The sequence below is a fragment of the Branchiostoma lanceolatum genome, chromosome 13 (assembly GCF_035083965.1).
Source record: "Branchiostoma lanceolatum isolate klBraLanc5 chromosome 13, klBraLanc5.hap2, whole genome shotgun sequence".
In the NCBI taxonomy this organism is placed as follows: domain Eukaryota; kingdom Metazoa; phylum Chordata; class Leptocardii; order Amphioxiformes; family Branchiostomatidae; genus Branchiostoma; species Branchiostoma lanceolatum.
This window is the reverse complement of record NC_089734.1, coordinates 16,471,291-16,494,118: the sequence shown is the minus strand read 5'-3', so window position 1 is coordinate 16,494,118 and position 22,828 is coordinate 16,471,291. Positions and strand designations below refer to the sequence as shown.

The following is a 22,828-nucleotide window of genomic DNA, read 5'->3' as shown; positions in this document are numbered from 1 at the left end:
GGCTTACTACAACCGGTTAAAGCCATATTCCCGAACAAGATGTTTAGAAACTATAAAGGGTTTATCCCTCTTGATATGCTGACGGCAATCAGTGGTTTAATACATTACATGTCGCTGAACGGTTACCTTTAAACTGAGTATTTCTTCACGCCGTTATTGGTATTTATAGTTGATCAATACTCTAGTATACGTATATACTGACCGTCTCTACTGTAAATTCCATCTACTTAGCAAGGCATTGCAGAGTGAAAAACTTGTTAAGGCCTTTAAGTGCTTTATTGGAATATACAAATATATGTACTGTCTGCTTTTATTTGTAATGTTTATCAATGCATCAAACGAAAACAAATTGTGAGTAAACTGACATGTAAAGATTTTTTATCATTGTCACTTTTGATGGTCATAGCTAATCAATTAACTATGGCTTTACCGGCAGCCCTACTGCAATTATCATTCTCTGATCGAGCACAGCTGGGAAAAGTTTTTAAAAAAAAACGTTGTCAAAAATTCCTATATTTGTCTATCCATGACCAAGAAGGTTAAACTTAGAGGTATGAATATGTCTTTTCTGTTTTCATCTGCAACTTTATATCCCTTAGAGAACAGGTGACTCTAATTTGAAACTGCGCTGTGAATTCTACTTTATTACTTTATTTCATTTATTTCCATGTACTCTGTTTTGAGGATTTGAATAAAATCCAATGCGTTTCCACTTTAGGCGATGCTGGATCGTGTTTTATAACCACTCTTTAGTCACTCATCATCTTGAGTCAAATGACTCAAAGTCGCCAATTTTGAGCCAAATGATTCAAAGTCACCCGTTTTGAGTCATATGACTCAAAGTTGCCCGTTTTGAGTCATATGACTCAAAGTGGCTCGTTTTGAGTCATATGACTCAAAGTTGCCCGTTTTGAGTCAAATGCCCAAAGTGGCCCGTTTTGAGTCACATGACTCAAAGTCGCCCGTTTTGAGTCAAATGCCTCAAAGTGGCCCGTTTTGAGTCACATGACTCAAAGTGGCCCGTTTTGAGTCAAATGCCTCAAAGTGGCCCGTTTTGAGTCACATGACTCAAAGGCTCCCGTTATGAATCAAATGACTCAAAGTCCACGAATTTTTACCTTCAAATTTCAGAAACCAACCCCACATGGCTGGACAATCAAATCTCTGTTTGAGTCATTTGACTCAATATGTCCCGAATATCTAGATATACATTTCTTGGATTCCTCAATAACAAGCCTAAACGGCTGCAATTCTGTAAAATGAACAACTTCATATTCTAATTTTCAAGTCGAAAAAAAGGGAATAAAATGGATTTTCCCTTATTATTTTGGATTCTGTTCTTAACAACCTCAGCAGTGGTTGGGGGGTCCGCCATTGAGTCCTTTGTTGGTAGTTGTGGCAAATACGCGATTGCCTCTTCGGAGATGGTTGATTCTCTGTTCAGCACATGGTTGAAATGTTCTGCCCATCGAGCAAGGATGTCGGTTTTCTGGGTGAGCAAGGTGGACTGGTCAGAAGATCTTACTGGGGCTGAGCCAGATGCCTTGGGTCCGTAAACGGCTCTCAGGCCTCCATGAAGTGTCTTCATGTCGTGGTTGTCGGCTGCTGCTTGCAGCTCCTCAGCCTTTCTTTCCCACCAGTTATTCTTCATCTTCCGCAGCTTCTGCTGGAGAAGTTGCCTTGCCTGCTGGTAATCCTGTTTTGTCCTGCTGTTGGTCTTGTCATGAAGGTGATCATTGTGTGCTTTATGTACCTTGTCGATGAGCTTCTGAATGCCTTCTTCATTCTCATCAAACCAGTCTTGGTGCTTTCTCTTTACAAAACCAAGGGTGTCAGCTGCAGCGCTGTAGACGGCCTCTCGGAAGGTCCTCCATTTCTTTTCCAGGTTGTCTTGCTCCTGCTCGATGTTGGACAGTGATTTCTGAAGATTTTGCTGCAGTGCTTCCTGCTTGATGCTGACCTGAGCAATGTTCAGTTTCCGCAGGGGCTTTTCTCTAGCCGTCTTCCTTTTCAAAGCAAGGTTAAGGTCCATCTTGCTACGGAGTAGGCGATGATCGGACCAACAGTCGGCTCCTCTCATGCAGCGTGTGCTATGCACATCACCTCTATCTTTTTGGCGCACTATAATGTAATCTAGCATATGCCACTGTCTTGATCTAGGGTGCATCCATGTGTTTTTGTACTTGTCCGCTTGCTGAAATATTGTGTTGGTGATGGACAGTCTGTGTTGAGCACACATCGATAACAACATCAATCCATTGGAGTTGCACTTTCCGGTGCCATGGTGTCCTAAGACGTTCGGCCAGGAGGACACATCTGTTCCAACTCGTGCATTAAAATCTCCAAGGAGGATGATCTTGTCCTTGCTGTTCACCTCCGAGAGGACACGGTTGAGATCCTCATAGAAGGCTTCCTTGATATCATCTGGGTTTGTCATAGTAGGTGCGTACGCGCTAATGATGGTGGCAAAGCGGTCCTTTGCAAGTTTGAGACGTAAGGTCATCAATCGGTCATTGATCCCACACGGTAGGTTGTCGAGCTTTCTCGCAAGCTCCGTGCGAATAGCAAATCCAACGCCAGACGTCCTCGAGGCATCTTGAGGCTTCCCGATGCAGTAAAAGGTGTAGCCTCCGCCTATCTCCTCCAGTTGAGTTTCTCCAGCGAATCTGGTCTCACTCAGAGCTGCTATGTCAATCTGGTACTGGCCCAACAGCCTGGCAATGAGTGCGGTGCGTCGCTCTGGTCTGTTTCCTCTGTCTAGCAGAGTCCTCACATTCCATGCCCCCAGAGTCAGGGGCTTCCTTATCTTGTTTCTCCTGTTTCCTCGGCCGCAGGACTGGATGCCCATGCAGGCACGGCCTCCTGCCAGGGGCGCTGTGTGGTAGGCTTTCTTTAGGGATCCTTTTATCTCCCCTTCCCCTTCCGGGGAGAGCAGTGCTGTCCCTAGAAAAGGCTGCTCTGTCGCTGTGGGAGGATACGAACACTGCAGCTACCACTGTCTACAGTTAGACGACCATCACCCCACAGCCGCCTGTGTGCAGAGTCGTGTGCTAGGAACTCCCGGCAGCATCCTCTGCTTGTTCCCGTTGCCACTTCTCCATCGCCACAGGACTTTGTACAACGTTAGGTAAAGAGTGGCGCCATTGCTTGTTTTGGCGACCTGTGTGCCTGACCGGCACATTGAATTTTTAAGGTGAACAAGGGGTGTGCACTAGAACCTTCTCCACCCTCTCGCCTACTGACGCACGTAGTCCCACAGGTGCAGAAACTGCCACGTGTAAGACGGCCCCAGCAGGTGCAGCTTTTTTGGTTGGAGTATCCGTCTCCGACTGTTGTTGTACTGCCTTTCGTCTGACCTCTCACCCGTAGCCTGCCCGGCATGGTTAGACCTGCCAGGGGCTTAAGCCCCCGCCGGTATAGCCCACAGGATCCTTGAGGCTCACAAGCCTCCCCACCACGTCAAGGTAGCAGTACGGGGGGAATTTGTACGGGGGGAATTTGTATTACCCACGAGCAAAACCATGATTTTACCGCAAAATTCCCAGAAATTCAAGAAACACCACTTCAAGAATGAAATTTGTTTGAACTACAGTTAAGACCATTCAATCCTCATAGAGCGCTTGCTGCGATCCTTGACGGCTCGCTGCGGCCCTTTGATCCCACCTTGGGCGCTCTCACGGCGCTCACCGCGCTCGCTCCGCGCTCTCTCGGCGCTCATTTTTTGATCGCCATCCTCGGCGCTCTCACGGCGAAGGTTTTGAGCATGTTCAAAACCATCGCCGAGGTGACGGCGCGCATGGCGCTCTCGCCGCGCTGTCGGCGCTCTCGCCGCGCTGTCGGCGCTCTCGCCGCGCTGTCGGCGCTCTCAATGGCGCTCTCGCCGCGCTGTCGGCGCTGTCACGGCGATCTGGCCAAAATGAGGTCGCCGTGTGAGCGCGGTGAGAGCGCCGTCCAAGTGGAATGGGGGTATTAGTTATAAATCAAAGGGTATCGACAGTGACTTGATTGCTATGAATGACAACTGTAGCAGTTAATTTTTTGTTTGTTTTGCAGACCAACAGCTGTTGGCCCCAGGTCAGCCTCCGATGTTTTGCGTGAACATGGACAGTGGGGCTGACTACAAATTCAGCGTGGCTGTCTGCTCGGAGGAACACGAGTTCGTCTGTCAGAGTGGTAAGTCTTTGGCTTAGATCGTTTATTTCTATATCATCAATTGTTCGATTATTTCATACCGTATACGATGGTTACCATTTGGTCGTAGTTCTTAGAGAATCCCCAAACGAATAGTATCTTTTCCTACACCATAACATAGTCCATGTGTTAAGCTGCTAAAACAATTAATCTCTTATTATTTTGGGATGAAGTTTGTATACGTAAATGGTATATGCTTGTACCCGAAAAAAAGAGGATTTTTTTTTCAATTGAGGATAGAGCTTTGTTGTGACTGGTCGTTCGTCTTAACAGGTGTTCGCTAGTCGTGGTCTAGCTCCACTTCAAACCCATTTAGGCACGTCATCTTGAATCAGTTACGTCCATAATTCTATATACAAAACCATTACGACAACTGCCACGTTACACGGATGCCATAACAACAAAAAATACGACGACACTGCAAATATACTCTTCACGAACTGTTGAATCGCCCGTTGTTTAGACTATTTCTCTTGTAATAACCGAATAGCTGTCTTAAGTGATCTGTCAGTTTAAAGGTATTTGAATAACATTTGAAAAAAAAAAAAAACTAACTTTAACAGGTTTCCCTTGCAATTTCCTGGATGAGTATTAGAATGTATCAAAAAGCCATTGTAGCAAGAAGTATAATTACATCCTATTAGAAAACTATTGTTTTTGTCGGTATACTTTTCGATACAGCTAGTAGGTACCTTGCAATAGATCATGATTCTAGATTACAATATAATTGATTTGACATTTTAATCCAGACACGGCAGCCTGCCAGCAAGACGTCTGCCAGAACGGTGGCATTTGTACCTCCTGTTTTGGTGACACTCACAAGATCTGCAGCTGTCAGCCAGGATTCACTGGGAAACTGTGCGAGACAAGTTAGTTACATTTTTTTATAGAAAACCATGATCCCTGTCCATAGTTCTTGTGTTTATGTTCTACTATTTCTCAAAACTGACGCTTGTTCTGTTTGTGATCAATTCCTATTGCTTTCACTGTTAATGTTTTACTATTCGTCAAAACTGACACTTTTTCTGTTTGAGGCTAAATATTTCGTGGATTTTTTTTCTAAAATCTGCGGTCTAAATAAAGCATCGTTGCATGGTTCGTCCTCTAAACTTAGACTTAAGATATTTTTTTGTTTTACTTCGGTTTTTGATAGACAAGGACGACGTGGCACTGCACTCAAGTTTTTGTAACTTATATTAACAGTACCACGTACAGTCAACAACATACCCATTTTTTATACACCTGGGCGAAGTGAGGAAAGCCGTGTAAAGTGCCTTTCCCAAGGGCACAACATCGGTGGCGTCAGGGGGATTCGAACTAGGGACCTCTTGGTTCTGGGCCGAACGTTACGCCACACGACCCCAAGATATTTGCTTTAAGTGAAAGCATTTATATGTCGATCCTAGAGACTGAGGGTAATCAATCAGGTTGTAGAGAAGTGTGCTGTGTTTAGTGTGGAACAAAAGTTGTTTTTCCTGTTATCTTTTTAAAGTCCATGTAGTGCTTATCAACACTCATTTAATTCAATTAATATATAATATTGTTGATGAACCCAGACATTGACGAATGTTCATCCTCACCTTGTGTGAATGGTGGAACGTGCTCGGACGGCGACAACTCGTACAACTGCACATGCCCACAGGGTTTTAACGGTAAAAACTGTGAAAATGGTAAGATACCTTTCTAACTTTGATATAAGGGTAACGGTTCACTCGCAAACTCAGCAATACACATTTCGATTGATGAATACAATTAAACACAAAGAGTGTTCCGGTAATTCATCAGAATAAGTTTGCTACGATAGAATTAATCCCATTCTCTTGTTTTAGACCTGGACCTGTGTAACCAAAACCCATGTCCTTTCGACTGGAACTGTATTGACAATGGTGGCCACCTCACGTGTGGCTTGAAAGGTAATTGAATTATTTCCCTTTCTAGAGCGACATCTGGAATCATTTCTAAACACATCAATCCCATCCGTGTTCGCTGTAAAAGTACATGTCAGAAATAAGAATGTGTTCCTCGTACAAACGTATCTGTTTTGTTGTAAAGTTAAGCACAATAATCTACTTAAGTGCAACGCAACTTACAACGCAATCTGGGCTTTTACTTTAAAATTGCTTTGCTGAAGTAAGAACTTCTTTCTACGGGGCTGTAAACTGTCTTGGAGAATATGTAGCCTTCTAAATACATTTTTTAAGAGCAGTTAAGTCTATACTTTTATGTATTTTACAGCTGGTGTCCGCTTGACTGACCAGGAATTGTTTCCCTGCTCTCCGTCGTTATGCCCGGGGAAAATGACGTGCAGGGACGATGGACCTGGACTCTACTCCTGCATGCCTTAGGGCGTCCGTCAACGAACTGTCCACTTAAGGGTACTTAAGGGTATAATTTTGAATTCCAATCGCTAAAACAGAGTTGGCTTCATTTGTTTTCTTTATCGTAATCCTTCTTTCCTTTTAGTTCCTTACAAAATTCAAAGTCCTGCCTATTGTGTAATGGACACGATGGTTAGAGATATAACATTCCGCCGTGTGGGGCTTTGGAGAGATACTGGAAATTTTAATCTCAAAATCAATACTTTCAGTGTAATATTTTCAAAAAGTCAATCTTATGGAAATTATCCCGCAGAGAAAAGATAATGTTAATGGGTACTGCTGATTTCTTGCAGGCAACACTCCATCCGTCTAACCTGAGACGAACAGCCATACAGGACAACGAAAAAACACCTGCAGCTGTGGAATCTTTGACTTCTATCAGCCGTCTTAATCTTGTCCGATACAAACTAGTGATTGATTTAGTCAAGGATGAAAGATCAGTGCGTAAGATAGGAAGCAACTTATACTTATATACTCAAGAGGGTACAATATATACCCAAGAAAGTACACAATAAAGAACATCTTCAAAATGTAATTGCTTGGGTTTCTTACTTTGTGGACTTGATGTGACGTCTCCTCTGACTTAATGGTGTGTGGATATGTTATAGTAAACCTAATAGAAGTGGCTCTACGGCTTCTAGCCAGGAATATTTATCGCATTACTAACATTACCATTGACTCAACCTAACAATTGCACAAGATCTTTAACATTCAATAAAAGTAACCAATCGTCAAAGACAATACTAAACACAGCTAAATAGCATCACTGGGCCCAAACAAATTAATACATAAAGCATAGTCACTCAAAGAAATATAACCCCAGTGAAAATTCGGAAGGAAGACGAGCGAAAATACATTTGATTACATGGTCATCTTATGCTAGATTCCAAAAAAGAAAACATGCCATTATTGTGCAAGAGCACTTTAAACAGTCAACTGCACAGCCAAACGTCCAGTTCATGCTTGGTTCTAAAAGTCTTTATGTAGTCAAATGTATGTTTAGATGAATGAGATTTTTCTAGACTTTGACAATTCAACAGATGCAGATAAATTAAAAAGGGGTACCTATTGTTACTTTTCTCCATCAAGAATTCATCTCTCTGTTTGACAGCTTGATCTAGATCTATAGCCAAATTGACTGCTGTCTGTGATATATTTCTTAATGTTAGATAATGAGAAATATGACACAATAACTGGCATTTGGATGCTTTAATTATACATGTATCATATGCACAGACGTCTACATATGACTTGTTTTGTTTTCAATTTTGGATCACATATAAAATTTAGGAATTTAGAAGCTACACATACATTTTTTAATAAATCGGAAATGGTCGGTGACGCTACTTAACATTTTTTTTTTCATTCCGTCGAAAATGTCAAAGAGGTAAATTATAAGTTCATCATGTAGCACAACGGTCAGGTAATCTGATCCGCCGTTAACTTTAACAGTCCACTAGCTATCCGGTCCCACGAGGACGTGAACCCAATATATTGGCTGATATTTTTTTTTCACGGTAAGAGTTGAACTAAAGACTACAGTCTTTTTCACAATGACGTTTTCCATGTTAAACCGTAGGGTGCACGGTGTAATTTTGAGCCTAACTCCGAACTCAAAGAATCCACCTTTGCCAAAAAATGTGTTGAAGGGATCTGCTATGTCCTTCTCCTCCTTACGCTACGGTCACAATTACGGGCTTTTTTTAAAAATTACTTTCGTCGCCGTTAGCTACTCGTGTAGAATACCGAGAGGTGCTCTTCAGGTGTCCCTCAGTTCACAGGACAAATTCGTTTCTTCGCGGCCCGGCCGGGGCTACACCCCCTTCTGGTGCTGGTGAAAATGTGACCGTAGCATTAGAGAGGCTCACTCCGTCCTGTTCTACGGCCCAGGCTGGCCGTTAATGGTCACTGTTAATCATTTAGAGCTGCGTTTATCGTATTTCCGTTTGGTTATCCCTGGCCTGTGCTTCCTTGGATCTGAATGACGGAACTCCCTTCCCCATTTAGTATAACATTCGTTACTTTCTTGAATATGATAATATCGAGGCTTGACGCGATTGTTTTCGTTCTTGTTTCAACATTGAGTCTTTTTTTAGTCTAGTTTCCCCGGGTGTGGCGTTTAACCAGCTTGTCCGGTTTGATCTCACAGTGCCTTTTTAACGGGATCATGTTAATAAGCAACGTTTCTTTACATTTGGCGTGAACAAGTGCAGTGTTGTATTCACGTCCGTCCCTATGGTACCATGTTGATGTAATTTTAGAAATCTTCTGTTTTCAATTTATTACAGGTCCTGTTAAGACAACACATGGCTGAGTTTTATGTTTTATTTTTTCCTGTCAAGTAGATGATGTTGTGATCTGAAAAAACACAGTGGTGTCAACGTGGCTGACACACTAGTACATGTGTCTTTGCAGTTTGTAAAAGCAACATGGCTGCAGGCTGCATTTTTCTTCTGTAATGCCTGTTCAGTGTAATTCTGGTAGGGTCTGCCACCGTCTGTATTCACATCTGTTGTGTTTCGATGGCAGCCACTGTGTCTTTGAAATATCCAATTTAAGATCATTTTTGCAGACACAGAAAATAAACATTGGCCCTTCCACCTAGGCACATTGTTCGTTTAACCTGAAAAAGTCTGTATCTTATATTTCTACGCAATAGATTGTTGCTATAATAGCAATAATAACAAATTTCTGTTATTTAGCAGGAAATCATTTCATATTACGTACTAAACAACGCAAAATCATCTGGGGTCCGTTTGGACCCCAACGGACAATACGCAAACTTTAAAGAATTACTCCCACAAAAATCGGCCAATCCCAGTAAATTATTTTCAACAGTTGTAAGACATGTATACAAACAAACTCATATATATAGGAGGAATTTTTCTATCACAAAAAAAAATGTTGATATGGCACACATTAAAACACGCCCGGGTCCAAACGGACCCCAGGCGGACGGTATAGGGTTAAACGTCGGTAAATTGAAAATAATTCATTCCATCGGGGCAATGACAAGTATAAAAATTTCTTATCAAACGTCTTACTTATCTTTTTTTGGAATATTCTGAGCATCTGCAAACTACCCTATTTTGGACCGGAGACTTTTTACCGTACCGAAGTTGCTTCCGAGACATAAATCCCCTCTCAACAATGTAAATAGGTACTATCAACACCCTCACAGCGCAAACAATAAGGTACTTTGTATGACTTTGTTTCTCATAACGTATAAACAGTGAAAAGTTTTGTCTTTTTTTGGCTCTTGTAGTACCTCGTAGTACCTTTGTATAATATTGTCTGTACTAGCGCGCGCACACAACTACGGAGGATCAATATAAAATACCACACGGGATTTTCCGTATCACCCGATCCGATCCGACCCGCGGGAGGGCTGGGACCGAGGGTGATGCGGAATATCCCGTGTTGTATTTCATTTATGTCAAACCCACCCGAGAAAACACACATTTCAATGTGTAATGCGTCAGAAGTTGAGGGAGTTTTGTGTCCTCGAACAAAAAACTGTAACAACATTGATTCCCACCTCCGAATCCGGTATTCAACTTTTCGACGGCGGCACAACCGGCGCGCCCGAAATGCAATCTAAATATTCTATGGAAGCCTGTGTGATAACACTCCCGAACCCTATGTGATCCGGATAGTTATCACACGGTCAGGAACACCCGTATCAGGCCCAGGCATGATATAAAGATAATTATCACACGGTCCGGAACACCCGTATCAGGCCCAGACATGACATAAATAACGTTATATCATCAAGAACAACAGCACAGCAATTATAAGTAACGACGGCTTTGAAATCCAGAAAGTTTATTTTGTTCACAAACCTATGGCTTCTTCGCAGTGCATTCTTACTGACACACATCTCTGCAGCCACATTCCAGCGAAATGACATTACTTCCAACCCACAGCCCATTGTGTTATTACTGCTGATACACATTCCTGCAGACACATTCCTACCCACTCACAATTCCCTGAGTAAACATTCCCGAGCACCGGACTAGCATTTCTGTACACGGACATTCTAGATCTTGTATACATTTTCCCGTACAATTCTGTAGCGCTTCGTTACTAGTTATTATTTGATGGTGTAACATTAAAATTTAGTTGTTCCACGACTGCCCCATGTTTTCTTCCTTCCAACGTGCAAGTACCTCCCATATCATAATAGAAAACGATCCGATTAGTACACATGTTAGACCAAAGTATTCTAAAATCGTCGGAGCGAGCGAGCGCTTCGTTGCTATAGTACTAGCTATCATTTGATGGCGTAACATTAAAATGTAGTTGTTCCACTAATGCCCCGTGTTTTTCTTCCTTCCAACGTGCAAGTACCTCCAAAATCATAATAGAAAACGTTCCTATTAGTACACATGTTAGACCCAAGTATTCTAAAATCGTCGGAGCGAACCCCAGCATTGCCTGCTGCACACCATAGGCCGAAAACGCACTGAATTGGTACAGTGCAGTTAATTGATTAACTTCTACTAACTTTAAGCCGATGTAGAAGAAGAGCACGACCATGATGTAACAACCTAAGATTAGCGCCAAGATTGTGGCCGTCTCTGGATTAATGTACCATGTGGATCGTGTGACCCCCGCACCTACCCCAGCAGACACTGCACTGATGACGTACGTATACGTCACAACCTTTGCCCTTGAGGTTGATTTTAAAAGGACTTTAGCGCCGACATTCATCATTGCGTGAATGAGTGCTCCGGTTACGGTAAGAACCATTCCGAAAGTAACGTCTGCTGTGTCCGTTGATGACCCTGTGTTGACGAAGCTGCCGTAACCGAGAAGTACGACACCTGCTACACACCACGTGCTGCCGAAAACGGTTACACGAGTTGGGGTCTGGAAGGTAAAATATGATAAAAATGTTTTACAATTAGTGACACGTTTGCAACCTATCCGTGCCTAATAAAGTTTAACGACCGAATGTGAAGGAATACTGAACTTGGTGACTACAATTTAATACAGAAAACGCATGTCCGTTATCTTCACTGTTTCCACAGCCACAGTTGTCTGAAGGCTTATCTGACACATATTTTGTACTTAGACTCTTTCCATGCACTTGTTTTGTAAGAAGAAACTAACTAGTCAAGAAAATGCTTAAGTCACAATTTACCTCTTGAAAGATGATACAGGACAACGTCGCCACGAAGACCGGCTTACAGGCGTTCCAGACTACTTCTGAGTTCGCCGGAGGAATGAATTGATGTGCCGTGAAGAGACAAAGCATACTGGTAAATCGGGTCAGTCCTTGGAAAAGAAGGTGAGCTCCATCTTTCCAGTTTTTCGGCAACATGTCTGTCCGTTGATACAAAGCGATGCACAGAGCTCCAAGGAAAATCAGGACTTCAACCAAGACAATTATCTGGAGTGGTGTATACCCTCGGTCTTGTACGTATCGAGACAATGCAGGCACTGGACCATGGAAGAGACCGCAAAGCACGCAGGCTGCCACACCCGACAGGCCCTGAAGCAACACATACACATTATCACATACACATGTTACTAATGGACTACTACAGGGTTGATCTGGAGCTAAACGAGGCTGTTAGAAGGCAAAAGAGACACGCCCCGTGCCAGACTACAGCATTCACCTGCCGTACATGCGGGAAAACTTTGCAAGAGCAGAGCTGGACTCGCCACCCACGGCCGAGTTCACCGTCAGGATAGCATAAAGAAGATTATGATGACCACAGGGTTGATTGGGTGAAGTAAGGAATAAAGGTTTGCGACCATACTGTAAATCGTGCGATGGAGCAAAGATATGCCGTGCATTGGAAAAAATCATATCCAAATATGAATACTAATGACGTTTAATACCAAGGAAAATTCCAAAGTCTATGAAGAAGATGTAAAAGACATAAAACAAAAGTTTTTGCTTGGTGTACCAAGTTCTATGTCTTTGCCTAAGTCATTACCTTTACTGATATGGTTAAGTAGCGTTTGTGGCGCTTGTATGTTGGCTGTTGAACAGCATAACTCAAGAAGCTAGGGACGGATGGTCATGAAATTTGGTCTGTTTTTAGGTCTTGTCGTATCAAATAAATGGTTTCATTGACGTTTATATGATATATCTTTCGACTTAAAATTACTGTCATTTCACAGTAAATGTTGATACATTGATCAGTTAATAGCGTGCACGAAACGACAACGTTAGTCATTAAAGTGTTGTTAATGTTGGTTATGTCCATTATGCGAGGAGGGGGTTATCAAAGATGAATATCACTTTGTTATGGAGTGCCCCTTTCTGAAAAGGTTTAGAAACACGTTTTTACCCACTTATTATGCCAAACAACCAAATCCGTACAAGTTTATAGAGTTGATGGGGGGACCTTCCACTGAGGTAATTAGACGGCTGGGAAAATTTGTTTACTTCGCTTTTACTCTAAGACACCAACACATCAGCGGTTTACGAAGCACGTCTGCCAGATCCACTTAACTTGTTTTATGTTTTATGACACGATTACTCTATTTTGACTTGATTATGTTATGTTATTATGATCTTGAGTTTATGATTTTGTTATTAATTTACAATTAATGACACGACTACTCTGCCATGATTTGATTATGTTATGTGATTATGATCTTGAGTTTATGATTTTGTTTAATTTACAATTAATGACACAATTACTCTGTTATGATTTGATTATGCTATTATGATCTTGAGTTTATGGTTTTGTTATTAATTTACAATTACTTTATTGTGTGTAACAGCTTTTAGATTTTGTTAGTAATGGAATAAAAATTTGCCAAGTGTTATTCCACTTTGCTCATTTATGTTTCAGTATTTTCTACTGGATTGATTTTGTGTTTCATGCTTTACGTTTGTTTATTTACTGTGATGTTCATGTTGATCAGTTGTAATTATTTATTTTACTTAATGTTGTACATTCATTGTAGGAGCCAATTTCTGGCGGAAAGGAAATAAAGTTCATACTAACAAAAAAAAATATGCCCAAAATCAGCTACTGCTGCCTGGGTGGTCATGTATTGCCTGTTGCAATTTGAATAAAATAATAAAATATATATAATGACGAAATTACCCACACTGCCGCAAACAGTCTTTGTTGTCCGCGGAAATGCACTCTTCTCTATCACCACCTTGATTATTGGTTATTAACTCGATGGGGTTGTTATTGCAACATGACTTGATTTTTTGAAAATAACAAAAAAAATTCTCAACTGTTTGAAATCTGCAACAACCATTAGTGTGAAATTAAGCAAATATTCAAAAACATGTATAAGTGTATGTTATGCCTTGCCTTGATCCAGAGTCGCCAATCTCTGCCCTTTTTCTGATCCTCGGAATTCGCATCTTGGAACAGCTTGATCGTTCCTTCGCTGCTGTCAGCTTCACCACTCTTCATACTTTGTTTGTTTTGATTTTATATCTCTGGAATTCAATAGCACATTTTCACATTCTCAATTAGATGTTCAAAGCAAGGTGATCTCAATTTCTGTACCGAGGGCCTCGAATTATATTTCAACTCCATTTTTGGGGCTAGTCAACAGGATCATCCTACAGAATATAATTAATTAACGACTTGGAAGTGTAAGTACGAAAAGCAGACTATACAGTTGCATATTTCCTTAACCAAGATATACAAAGGAAAACAAAGAGTTGTTTTGGATGTGAGGTCTGTCTCCAGAATACTCAAGAAAGTAAGAACGGAATTTAAAAAATTGTCTGTTTTGCCTCTGGGGGTCGAAAAACCAGTTCTCTACTTAAGTGGCATTGTCTGTCTGCAAGCGCTCGGCAAGAATGGCCACCCAGAGGTTGCTTATTTCCAAAACTACAATAAAGATAAAAAATCAATTATCAACAAAGGTGTATGTATAGAACGGGAATCAAACATTCTGCGTACAAACGACATACCCCATCCCTAACCTTTGACCTTCTTTCATCTCTAAAGTCACCCAAACCTAACGTTATACAAAACTGTCACAACTAGTTTTTCGAATAGGTCAAACGTTGTGTTAAAACGACTCACCCCAACCAGCTTACCTTATAGGGACAGTATACTCAGCTTGGTCCTGGTCGCCAGTCTAGATCTATAACTATTTCTTGATTCCTTTTAGACGAGACTGACGTATTTGCTTGTCGTCTTATAGAAGAAAAGAACCCTGTTCTTGTAGTTATGGTAAAGTGTTATCTGGTACATCGTTAACAAAAGAGGTATTGATTTGTTGCTGTTGGAATCTTCCACTTTTTGTAGAGTAAGCCCTGAGTATCTAAACCCTAGTCATATCTAATCCTACAGTTTGATTCTATCCCTACAAATTTCTGGCAGGTACGTCTGAGAATGGTTGTCTGCAAAGTAACAATAAATGTCAGATAGGTTTAAAATGGCTGCTTTAAATACGATATGCAAAAAAAACATTACCAAACTTACCTGTCCTTTATCACCAGTGGGAAATCCTAATTATCGTGCACAGTTCGCTTTCCCTGCTAATTATGCTTGCTAATTAACCCTATCTATACGGGGGTGGTTAAAAAGTTCCTGCGCCAATGCTGACATCTTATAACTGCTAAACGACGTACTCTAGGACTACCAACCTGGTACTGGTTTTACATACTATTCTTTACATCATCGGTGACACAAGGGAAGAAATATTCGAGCTTTCAGCATACAAATGACATACCCCTTATCTGATGTATGACGTACTTTCATATTTCATGACTATAAGTAAACCTAATGTTACATAAAGCTCTTTTTCGTCGTTATTAGGTAAGGTCAAAGGTTTGATTGAAACGACTCACCCAAAATCAGCTTGTCGAGGAAATACAGTAAATCACGGTTGCATGCTCAGCTTGGTCCTGGCGTTTTGATTTCTTCTCAGACGACTCAGGCATGTCTATTCGTCGTAAGAAACAAATGAAACCGGTTATTCCACTCAATCTGGCTAATCAATTTTGCATGTGAAGACGCCAAAGCAAAAGTGGTTAGCATTGGTCGCATTGTTGTCAACAACAAATCGCATGCCATCCTGGATTTCCAGAGAGCTGGGATCAAAGATAAACAGATAAGAATCTCCATTCACTGTATCCCCCACCACATTCCCGATCATGAAGTTGCCCAGTGGGTTGATACTAGAGCAGACAGATCCACTACTGTTATGCGGCATCAGAAAAGGAATAGAAACTCGGATTCCCCTTTTCAACATCTCTACTCATGCCACAGGTTTTGCTATGTTTCTAAGATCCGGGAGAGCTTTCCGCGCTACACAACCTACAGCATTCCAGATCCCATCGACGCAACTAGCCTGATGGACGTAGAGGTGACGATCTTTCATGACGGTCAGAGAGTGAACTGTAAATCCTGCAAGGCCGACGACCACGCTTTCTCTGATTGCCCACATCGCGTAACCTGTCATAATTGTGGCAAAAAGGGCCACATCCTCAACTGCAAAATTATGAAGACAGCAGTGGTACCGGTCTGCCGAAATATAATCTATACTACAGTGAGGAGTAGAGTCATGCAAAAAACTAACTACAGGTGCAGGATAAAAAAGAAATTAAAAATGAGAGAAACAGGTTTGCCCTCTGTCAGCACTAATTTAGCATCTAACCTCGTTCATGTAGAAGATAAAACCACGATGCATCAGTCATCATTCGTGCAAGGAATGCTTCCAGCTGAGATACATTTAAAATGTGCACTTAAATGCATTACCTTGAATTGTATACAGAATTGTCTCTAGTATTTTATTGTTGTATTTCAACGTAATTGTCATGTTAAGTGGTCCGCAACATCAGCTTGGCTGCCTGGCGCTTCACTATGTATTGTGTTGTTGCAATTTCTGATAAAGAATAAAGAATTCGTGCAAGAAGTAAATCACAACCTGCATGTACCCGCAATGCTGCTCTCAGGGTCAGATCAACTGAGAAGTTTTAACCCATTCTGCTGTACAGCAGCTTAAAAACTGCGCATTAGATAGAGAAGACACTTAAATACCTTTATGTCGCTGCCGACTGTTTTAGACAACCTGGGCTTACGTGGATTAGGACAAACAAACCTCCTATGCGTGGAATATATCTTGATTAAAGTAATCTTCACAAAATTTAAAGGAGGAAATGACCGACTTACATACTTTGAATGTCAATGGTACTTTTAGCTGCAATATTAGAAAACTGAAGGGAAAGCTAAATAGTAACAAGTATCCTAAATTGAGTCTTTTGAGGTGAATCATACGTGTATGAACTTTTGGGCTTTTCCCTTTTGTTACCGTTAGGGCAAGGGCAACTCTACTCGACCAGATATGATTCATTGGAATCATGTGATATGTTACAGATATATTTTCAAAAAATGAGGGAAACAGGTGTGCCCGCCGTTGGCACTAATTTAGCATCTAACTTCGTTCATATAAAACCAAGACAAGCCAGTCATCATTCGTGCAAGAAGTAAAGGGGAGACACCAAAGTTACAATATATGACAGCAATGCATGTAAACCTATCGGGGTGAAAAAAAGAAGGTGTATCTCAGGAATAAAAACATCAGCCCACAAAAAACTTACCCTCAAATGATAACCTGCTATGTTAACTGTATTGGGAAAGTTTGTATTGCATTTTAGATATTGTTCCCAGGGCTAACCCTTTGTAATACCCTTCGACTAGTAGGATAGCCCTGGCTGTACCTCTAAACAGCCAAATACATAAATGAAATCAACTGTATTCAGACGCATTTTTGACAAATTCTTAACGGCTAGTCTGTAAATCCCAAATCAAACTATATCATGGGGTTGCCAAAACACCCATGATAGAGACATACGATTTTTTTTTTCAACCAATTCAACAAATACAGACTCTATCCTACCACAGACACTCCTATACTGCCCAGTTGTCACCAAAAATCACCCCAAAAAAGGATTCTCAATGATGGTTTAAACTCTTGTTTTTACCCTCTCACCGTGTGGTCTAGGCGCAGGCGCTTACTGTTGTGTCTCCCCTAAACCCTACATGTACCCACCATGCTGCTCTAAAAAACCCATTCCCCTGTGCAGCAGCTTGAAACACTGCGAGTTGGATTGAAAAGACGTAACGACATGGGACCTTCATGTCACTGCCGACTGTTTTTAAACAACTTTGCTGACGTGGATAATGACAAAGCAATATCTCCTATTTGTGAGACATTTCAAGGAGACTGCATAAACAAATCATACCTAAGAAAATGACTAGCTAACATGTTTTGAATGTCAAAGGTATCGTTAACTGTAATATTGGAAAACTGAGGGAAAACTAAATAAAGACAAGTATCCTACAATGAGTCATATGAGATTAATCGTACATCATATGTGTATGACCGCATGCCCTTTACGTCCGTTACTGTCAGGACAATGACAGCGATATCTAACTAGATCTGACTCAATAGGCATCAAGTGGGATGTACTTTGTTTATAGAATTGGACCTCTATGTATTCGTGTTAAAGGCAACCCAAACAACATTAGTAATAAAAATGGAAATAAAACAATGCTGAAATCTGTATGGTAGTGACATTTACTAACACTTAGTTTTGCGAGCCTACACAAAAACCGGCAGTCAGTTCTCACATCACAACTACAGCGTATTTTCGCGCCATGAACGTGGCTATACATTGTGATTGTCGTTTGAACTTATAATGTATAGAAATCAATAAATATATAGACTTTCAAAATATTGCTTAGGTTTCCTTTAAGCAGCTCTCTGATCTTCTTATGTGTCTCGGTTCGTCTTGTGAAGTTGCATCGGTGATGAGATTAGCACCAAAGTGTATATTGATTTTAAGATACAACAGGTAATATGCTATACCTGAAGAAAAGCTTTTTTAAACTCAACATTTTATTACGTGCAATACAGGCTGAACAATCCATATGTTTGTTAACATTTTTTTATATCTAACATGAAACAAGGATGACACAAACAGCAAGTAACGTAAGGAAGGTCAGTAATAGTGATGTTTCGTCACATCAAATCGAGTCCGGGCTCAAACGGGTCGTAATGTATCTTTCGTGGGGAACTTATGGTTGCTTCCAAAAAGACATATATTTAACAATCAGCAACGTCTTTAATCAGCAACGTTGGAGTCATCTTTTCCCCAAATCTTTGCATACGGATACATATCAGGGACACATGGGAACCCCTAACTTGTATGACATTACCTTTGTTTGCTGCCAACAATGGAATTTCTTACATTGCTCCCTGTTCTTTAGCAGTTTGCGAACATTACTTAGTACAATCTTTATTCCATAGTGCAAATTCCTTGGTGCTCTTTGATGATCATGGATACCCAGGGTGTGGGTCCGTATTGGAAAACCATTTGTAATTTTTGTAAGGCAAACATTTGGATCCTATCATATCGCTACACATTTCACAACAGGTTTGTAGATACAGCTCATACGTAAAATTGTCCTGTATACTAGGAAATCGATAACCACATAACAGACACCCAGCATCTGGATCCTGTCAAACCCCAACACGCTCCACAATAGGTTTGTAAACACCACTCGAAGAGAGAAATTTATGAAACACCAGGTTGACAAGGCTGTCGCTGCTTACTTGATATCCAGGATGTAGGTTTGCATTATAAAAGTATTTCTAATTTTTTGTATTCCAAACATCTGGCTTCTGTCATACCGTAACATATTCCACGATAGGTTTGTAAACACTGCCAAAGGGTAAATTTTATTGGATACTAGGATGACAAGGGCCCGATACTTCATACCAAGGACGTAGGTACCCATTATAAAGACATTTGTATCGTTTTGGATTGCAAACATCTGGATCATGTCATACCGTAACACGTTCCACAATAGGTTCGTAAACAATTTTAAAGGGTTACTTTTATTGGATGGTAGGATGACAAGGGCGTGATACTTGATACACAGGACGCAGGTACACATTATAAAAACATTTGTAACTTTTTTGCATTGCAAACATATGGATTCTGTCATATCGTTAAATATTCCAATAAACACAAACGGCTAATTAACATCCCCCACACATAACAGTTGGATTTTATGCAGATGCAGCATATGAGATATACAGGACATAACGGCTTTTCATTTCCATATTGCGGATTTTTTTATCCCTTAGTTGTGCTTCATGGTTTTATTCATCTATTATGCAGCAGGGTCTGTGGTTGCCATTTCGCAATGTCATTTGACAAATAAGGGCTGTGTTTAAAATTGTTGCAAACGTTAGAGCACGGAATTTGCAAGACCTCTACAAATATGCAAACACTTGTGGCTGAATCATTTTATTAATCGTGACCTTTCCTTTGTATGTTTTACACTTTGGATGACTATAAATGCACGGGAAATTCTCCATTCAATACCAGGAGGCTTAGTAAGAGCCACGAGACATTGTCTTTGAAGTTGCACCAACGTCTGAGTGGAGGTAAGAAATGTTGTATTGTTCTTTATGTCATACATGGGCCACGAAAACGTTCGATACGGGTGTTCCTCGTGGTGTGATAATTTTCTGCATCACACGGGGTTCTACTTTTATCACACGATCTTCCATAGAATATTTAGAATAAATTTCTAGCGCGCCGGTTGCCCCACTGTCGAAGATTCGAATATCGGAATCATTGGAATCATTGTTGTTGTTTTTTGGTTCGAGGACACAGGACTCTTTTAACTTATGGCACATTTTGCATTGAAACGTGTGTTTTAGGGTGGGTATGACATAAATAGAATACAACATGGTGTATTCCGCATCACCCTCGGTCCCAGCCCTCCCGGGGGTCGCATCGCCCTCCGGCTTTCGGGCAATACGACCCTCGGTTAGGCCGGTACGGAATACACCATGTTATATTTTATATGTATATCACTTCAAACTTACACAATCTAAGATGAAAAAATTGAACAATGTCACGACGTCCATGGGAATCAATCTATTTCTTAAAATCCGTAGAACCGGTTGAGTGTAAGGAATGCACATTTTTGATAGCGAAAAAAAGAATATTACATTTTCTTTTACTGATTTGTTCATGATTTTTGTTGGACTTGTAAGTTTTGAGCTGAAAGCTGGAATGGAGCAGTGCGTTGTATTTCGTACCAGGGTCTCGCCATACATGACGAAAGCAACACCTATCCTAGTGGTTTAACTTCTTAAGTTTTACTTGTAGCATCACGAGGCAGGTTTTGATATACCGTATTGTGACCAAACGTACCTACAGTGCGGCAAATGTATCTTTCTTCTTGTCTCTACGGCACTTGAACAAGTATTGTTTTAGAAACATCTGCATCCGTTTGATATCACTACATGTTCCACGATAGATTTGTAATTATCATAATGATAACATCTGAAGATTGAATTCTAACGAAAGGAAGGTTTGGATATCAAAATATATATATCTAGAGCCAAGGTACACTGACCATGTTGTAGTGTGTTCGTACCTTACCGCTTGGCCTTTTTATATGTTTTTGTCCTTCGTCCAGAATTGTTCGTTATATTTGAAAAATCTATCGTCACCTCGAATGCTGTTTGTGAGATACTCCTCAATGTTAGAGGAGAAAGAACATAACACCTTTTCTGACATTTGAATGCTTTTGTAATGCATTAGTAACTTGCACAGACGTCTATATATTATCTATTTTGTTTCAAATTTTGGATCACGTTTCGCATATGAAATTTGGTAGCTACAAATTAAGAATTTGGTAGCTACAAATGAAGCTTTGTTCACACCCACGCGTATTCAGGATAGATGAAGTTTTGAATAAATCGGACGATAATTGTAAGTTGGTAAGTGATAGATCTATCATATTGCACAACGTTACGGTCAGGTAATATGGTCTGCCGTTAACAATTTACCACTCCAACACCTATCCTGTCCCACGATGACGTGACTCAATACATTTGTATTTTTTGTTCTTCACGGTAACAGTTGAACTAACATTTTTACCATAAGTCTTTCCAGGTTAAACCAGGGGGTGCACCTTGTAATTTTGAGTCTAACTCCGACCTTTGCGTAAAGAATGTGTTCAAGTAATCTGATGTGTCCTCCTCCTTTTTCTACGGTCACAAATTAAAAAAGGGGCCCTCTCGGGCACTTAACGTGCTTCTTTTTCACTTTTGGGCGTTACCCACAGGGAACACCATGTTGATACCGGATTAATTTGGGACAAATCTGGGCCCTTGGAAGTTTTTTACCTTCCAGTGTCCTACAGTTCACCGGGACAATTTTTTTTCGGGGTCCAGCCGGGGCAGCACCCCCTACGGGCACGGGTGCAAATGTGACCGTAGCATTAGTGAGGTTCACTCCGTCCTGTTCTATGACCCAGGTGGACCGTTAATGCCCACTGTGAATCGTTTCATTTAGTATTCACCACATTTCCTTTGGGTTATCAACGGGCTCTGCTATCTTTGATCTGAAGAATAGAACATGTTTTCCTGGATTAGTTTACCAGCTTCATTCTTTAAGCATTTTTTTGGAATATGCGTAAGTTGAATATCCATTCCTTAGTTTCTCAAATGTGTCTGAATCGAGACCTGACGCGGGAGCTTTCGTTCTTTTTTGCGTGTTATTATCCCGGGTTCGTTGGCAGACCAACTTGCCAGGTTTGGTGACTGTTTTAGCGGTATCATGATGACAAGCGACGTTGCTACAGCCTTGACGTGAATAGGTGCAGTAAATGATTTACGCGACATGACATGACGCGTATGTATGGAGTCACCTGGTACCATGTTGATTCCATGTTAGAAATCTGTTGGTTTAAAATCATAATAGGTAATTTCAACACATAGCTGTATTTTTCTTTTCAATTATATGATGGTGTAATCTGAAAAACACAGTGGTGTTGATATACATTTGTCCTTTAATTTTGTAAAATCTAGATGGCTGCAGACAGCTTTTTTTCCTTCTTTGAATTTCTGTTTAGTTTAATTCTGGTAGGGTCTGTCCTCGCTTTAAAGTCCCCTTGTGTGTTCGTATCTGTTGTGTTCCAATGGCAGCAACTATGTGGTTGGAATATCTAGTTTAACATCATTGTAGATCATTTTTAGACAACGCAAATAAACATTGGATTTAACCGTTGCATGATAACGTCTAGCCATAGCATCTATAGATTGACATTTTTCAGTTTGTTTCTCTGTTTCCGCGTCAGCCCGTTCCGAAATTGGGATGGGCTCCTACATGTTGGTTCCCGTCCCACCCATACACTGACACTCCCATCTGGGCACAACACGCTGTTCTTTGATTTAGAGTCCATGTGTACATGTCCTTCAGTCAGTGCAACCTGGTCTGGTTCAAT

The 22,828-nt window shown here is 40.9% G+C and overlaps 2 protein-coding genes across 6 annotated transcripts in view; one reads left to right on the top strand and one right to left on the bottom strand.

Annotated features, from left to right (window-relative positions):
* The window catches only part of LOC136447520 (uncharacterized), a 268,540-nt gene extending 252,560 nt beyond the window's left edge, over positions 1-15,980 (bottom strand). The window contains exons 1-5 of one of the 5 annotated variants that reach the window (XM_066446522.1): positions 15,834-15,951; positions 15,361-15,455; positions 13,862-13,992; positions 11,716-12,066; positions 10,378-11,441 (exon numbers count right to left, since the gene is read on the bottom strand). In XM_066446522.1, coding sequence (XP_066302619.1) covers positions 10,836-11,441; positions 11,716-12,066; positions 13,862-13,966 — 1,062 coding nt within the window. In that variant the 5' untranslated portion in view covers positions 13,967-13,992; positions 15,361-15,455; positions 15,834-15,951 and the 3' untranslated portion in view covers positions 10,378-10,835. Of the gene's footprint in view, positions 1-10,377; positions 11,442-11,715; positions 12,067-13,861; positions 13,993-14,590; positions 14,961-14,992; positions 15,327-15,360 lie in introns of those variants that run through there. The other 4 variants (XM_066446526.1, XM_066446524.1, XM_066446523.1 and 1 more) reach the window with 4 other exon arrangements.
* LOC136447731 (fibropellin-3-like) lies at positions 4,776-7,104 on the top strand. The gene is made up of 6 exons (XM_066446774.1): positions 4,776-4,779; positions 4,941-5,060; positions 5,748-5,861; positions 6,021-6,104; positions 6,427-6,566; positions 6,863-7,104. The coding sequence occupies exons 1-5, from the start codon at positions 4,776-4,778 to the stop codon at positions 6,534-6,536; spliced, it is 432 nt and encodes a 143-aa protein (XP_066302871.1). The 3' UTR covers positions 6,537-6,566; positions 6,863-7,104.
* Positions 15,981-22,828: the final 6,848 nt, after the last annotated feature.

Coding starts and splice junctions, on each gene's coding strand:
- LOC136447731 (XM_066446774.1), top strand. Junction 5,061..5,747: donor TGGGAAACTGTGCGAGACAA/GTTAGTTACATT, acceptor TGATGAACCCAG/ACATTGACGAATGTTCATCC. Junction 5,862..6,020: donor CGGTAAAAACTGTGAAAATG/GTAAGATACCTT, acceptor CTCTTGTTTTAG/ACCTGGACCTGTGTAACCAA.